This window comes from Poromitra crassiceps (assembly GCF_964638095.1).
Source record: "Poromitra crassiceps genome assembly, chromosome: 11".
NCBI lineage: Eukaryota > Metazoa > Chordata > Actinopteri > Beryciformes > Melamphaidae > Poromitra > Poromitra crassiceps.
Window position 1 is genome coordinate 10,599,649 of NC_139643.1, and position 3,732 is coordinate 10,603,380.

The 3,732-nt window shown below is 42.9% G+C and overlaps 1 protein-coding gene across 1 annotated transcript in view; it reads left to right on the forward strand.

The window, feature by feature from the left end:
* The window catches only part of LOC310784824 (HLA class I histocompatibility antigen, alpha chain E-like), a gene marked incomplete at both ends in the record, with an annotated part of 12,811 nt that extends 9,623 nt beyond the window's left edge, over nt 1–3,188 (forward strand). The window contains 2 exons of the mRNA XM_083645864.1: nt 2,495–2,564; nt 3,166–3,188. Of these exons, the coding sequence (XP_083501990.1) occupies nt 2,495–2,564; nt 3,166–3,188 (93 nt within the window). The remainder of the gene's footprint in view (nt 1–2,494; nt 2,565–3,165) is intronic.
* Nucleotides 3,189–3,732: the final 544 nt, after the last annotated feature.

The window sequence follows — 3,732 nt, forward strand, 5'->3', positions numbered from 1 at the left end:
AATCTGGGGCCGTATTCATAAAGCTTCCTATACTAAGAGTTGCTCTTAGTGACGAAATTCTAAGAAAATTCTTAGAATTATGACGTTTTCTAAGAATTTCCCCTTAAAGTTAGGACTAGATCCTGGTAAAGATAAAAGTTACTCACAAAACATCTTAACCCTTAAGAGAGCTCCTAAGGTGGAACACTGATAAGAGGAGGGAGGAGGACTTTTCAGAGGCTTGAGAGTTTCTTTAGCAGAGGAGAAAATGGCGGAAAGGCAGAGAGGTAGGATAAATATTCTCCAAACTCTGAATAACAGTGAGTTAATGAAACGCTACAGGTTAGATCATGCAGGGATAATGTTTGTGGTTTGTGCTCCTCCGTCCAGTTAGGTTTTCTTGTTCTGCGTGTTTCCATTGCAATCAAGTAAATTGATGACAGCTCAGTCAATTTCCCCTGAAATTACCAGCATGGAAAAAATAAACATCTAAAGAAATCTATTAACTCATTGAGTGCCAGCCACTTTTGGAAAACGTATGCTCCCAGTGCCAGAGTTTCAGAGCATTTTCAGTGATTTCTCGAGGCCCACAGAATATTGTGTGATATTACTATGTAAACACTGAACATGCCCAAAGAACGATGATACTCTCTTCTATCATCAGCAAAAAAAAGTTTATTGATATCATTTTCCATTCTTTAGTTATAAGCCGGAGAATATAGGTTGATTTCACCAAAAAGAGACGTTTCAAATTAGAAGCTGAGATAATTAGCCTTTTGTGAAATGAAGCATTTCAAGCACATGACTGACTCTGAAGCTAATATTTTCTCATGTGACACCTCAAAAATAATTTCCTTCAATAAAACAGTGAAAACAAAGGAATTTTGTTTGGCAAAATAATATTTTTTAGCTGCAACCAGCAGCGCTGGCCCCTGCGTGCGCTGCTGGTTGCAGCTTCTTGCTGGTCTTGATTTACTGCTGGTGGGCATCAGATATTCTAGCTTGTGTTTGCCAATCCTGTCCTGCTGTCTGGGTCTGTCTGGTTCGGTGTTGTATGCTGCCCTGCGTGACCCCCCCCCCCCCCACCCCTCAACTGCAAACCCCTCCTCCGTGGGTGTGTCTCTGGTGGCTCTGTGCTGAGTTTGCTCTGCACTGAAAAGTGCGCTACATCCAGCTTTTTTACAGCGTTCCGCGTGTATTTGTCACTGGCTCCCATCGCCCAGTTGAGAATAATAACAACTCCACAACTAATCATGCGGATGGGCTATCGCAGCGGACACGGAGGGGCTCAATTGTGGCAGCAGATTGGCTGCTGCAGGCACAGCTAACATTATGCGTCATGCATATCGATGCATACCGATGCGATTTCCGTTTCCCCATGACTTCTTCTCTTTTTTCCTCACCTTTCTCTAATCTGGAGAGCACTGTCGCCACCTAATGGGTCCGTAAAATAGCTTTTACACATTCAACATCCACCATACTTTCACAGGAGATGGATCAGGCTTTGATCCACGTCCCACCGTCAAAAAACGCAATTGACGACAATCGTCGTCATTGGCACTCAACGTTACTATTCGAATTGACGACGATTGTCGTCATTGGCACTCAATGAGTTAACTGTCAGCATGTGAATACTGCACAAGTCTGTGTGTTCAAACATTTTGTAGCTACTTTTGGGAGCTGACATGATGTCCATACAGTCAATGGTGGAAAAAACTAACTATGAGAAAAAACAGAGATACAAAGAGTTAAAGTAACTCACCTGTAGGTTTATGGTGTCTGAGATGATTCGCGAGCGACCTCTGACCTATGACCCCTCCTCTGAGAGTTAAAATAGCGTCATCGGAGCACTCACAAATCACGGAGGTGAGAAATCGTGATAACCCCAGAGTCAGAGTCAGTTTATTTTCCATTTGCAGTCGAAACTACATCGGAATTGGGGTGCAAGAGCTTAAAACATAGACACAAATATGACAAGTCATGACAACATAAAATAGCATATAAATAGACAGACAGTAAAAAGGTTTAAAAAGTAAATAAGATAAAATAAGAGAATAAAACAATAAAAGGAGACAGGTACATCTGTGGATAAAGGCCCGAGTCATCCAGCTCACCTATTAAAGTGCAGGAACAAACAAAGTGCACAATCAGACATAAAGTGCACAGTAGTAAAGTGCCTAAGCAAGGATTAATTGCATGAGAAGACCAGTATAAGACATCTTATGCAAAAGAAAATAACAGAAAAAAATAGAGGTCTAGGTGTGTCTAGGTGGTCTAGACAACAGAGATCTACCGTTTAGCAGATCTCTACCAAACAGAGGCTATCCCTTACGAAAGTTCATCCCAAGGTCACTCTCCGCAACAGTCTGAGGTCCCCCTCGTGTTTGAACCTGTGGAACAGACAGTACAAAGATTTTTATTTGTGTGTGTGTGTGTGTGTGTGTGTGTGGGTGTGCGTGCGCGCGCTTGTGTGCGTGTGTCTTTCTCTCTCTCTCTCTCTCCAGTGCTTCCCTCGGTGTCTCTCCTCCAGAAGTCTCCCTCCTCTCCAGTCACCTGCCATGCTACAGGTTTCTACCCTGACAGAGGCATGTTGTTCTGGATGAGAGATGGAGAGAAGCTTCAGGACCTCATGGACCAGAGAGAGATCCTCCCCAACTATGATGGAACCTTCCAGACGAGCGTTCAGCTGAACGTTTCATCAGTCAAAGCTGAAGACTGGGGGAAGTACGAGTGTGTGTTTCAGATCTCTGGTGTCAAGGAGGACATCATCACCAAACTGGACCCAGCAGTGATCAAGACCAACAACCCAGGTAAGATTAGGATCACAGCTGATGGAGGAGCAGAGACACATTTAGTTAACTTCTTACACCTGACTTGCAGTGCATGAAGGAATTCATTTATTTGACAATTTCATCAAATCACAGCTCTGCAAAGAAAAAGAGTGAAGCAGTGAGCGCTGTTCTTGTTCTACCTTCTGTAATGTTTTGTGTCTAAACATTAATGTCTCTCCAGTGGAGCAGGCAGTAAAGACACCTTATTTGGAGTTACAAAGGTCCAGGGTTCAAATCCCCAGGTGGACAAGTCCTACTTGCCATAGGTTGCAGTATCACACGACTTTCTCCTCACTAAACCTTGGAGAAAACTGTTGCGCCTTTGTTTGTGTCCCTTGTTCTGGTTTGGCTGCAGGTGCGGTGGTCCAGAGAATATGAAGGAAAGCTGACAGAATAGACTCGCTCACTGCATAGTAATTTAAGGAAGACTCCTTAGACTGAGACTTGCAAAAATATAATTTTCTTTTATTTGCCCATAAAGTGCTCGGTGCTCATAGTGAAAATAAAAAAGCAAACGTTTCGGTCCTAGGACCTTCGTCAGTGCTTGGTATGTGGATACCAAGACTGAGACTTGCGAAAATATAATTTTCTTTTATTTGCCCATAAAGTGCTCGGTGCTCATAGTGAAAATAAAAAAGCAAACGTTTCGGTCCTAGGACCTTCGTCAGTGCTTGGTATCCACATACCAAGCACTGACGAAGGTCCTAGGACCGAAACGTTTGCTTTTTTATTTTCACTATGAGCACCGAGCACTTTATGGGCAAATAAAAGAAAATTATATTTTCGCAAGTCTCAGTCTAAGAAGTCTTCCTTAAATTACTATGCAGTGAGCGAGTCTATTCTGTCAGCTTTCCTCACTAAACCTACCAGGCATTTATTTGGCTCAGTAGGTAAAGGCGCAACCTTTCATGTGGAAGTTTGT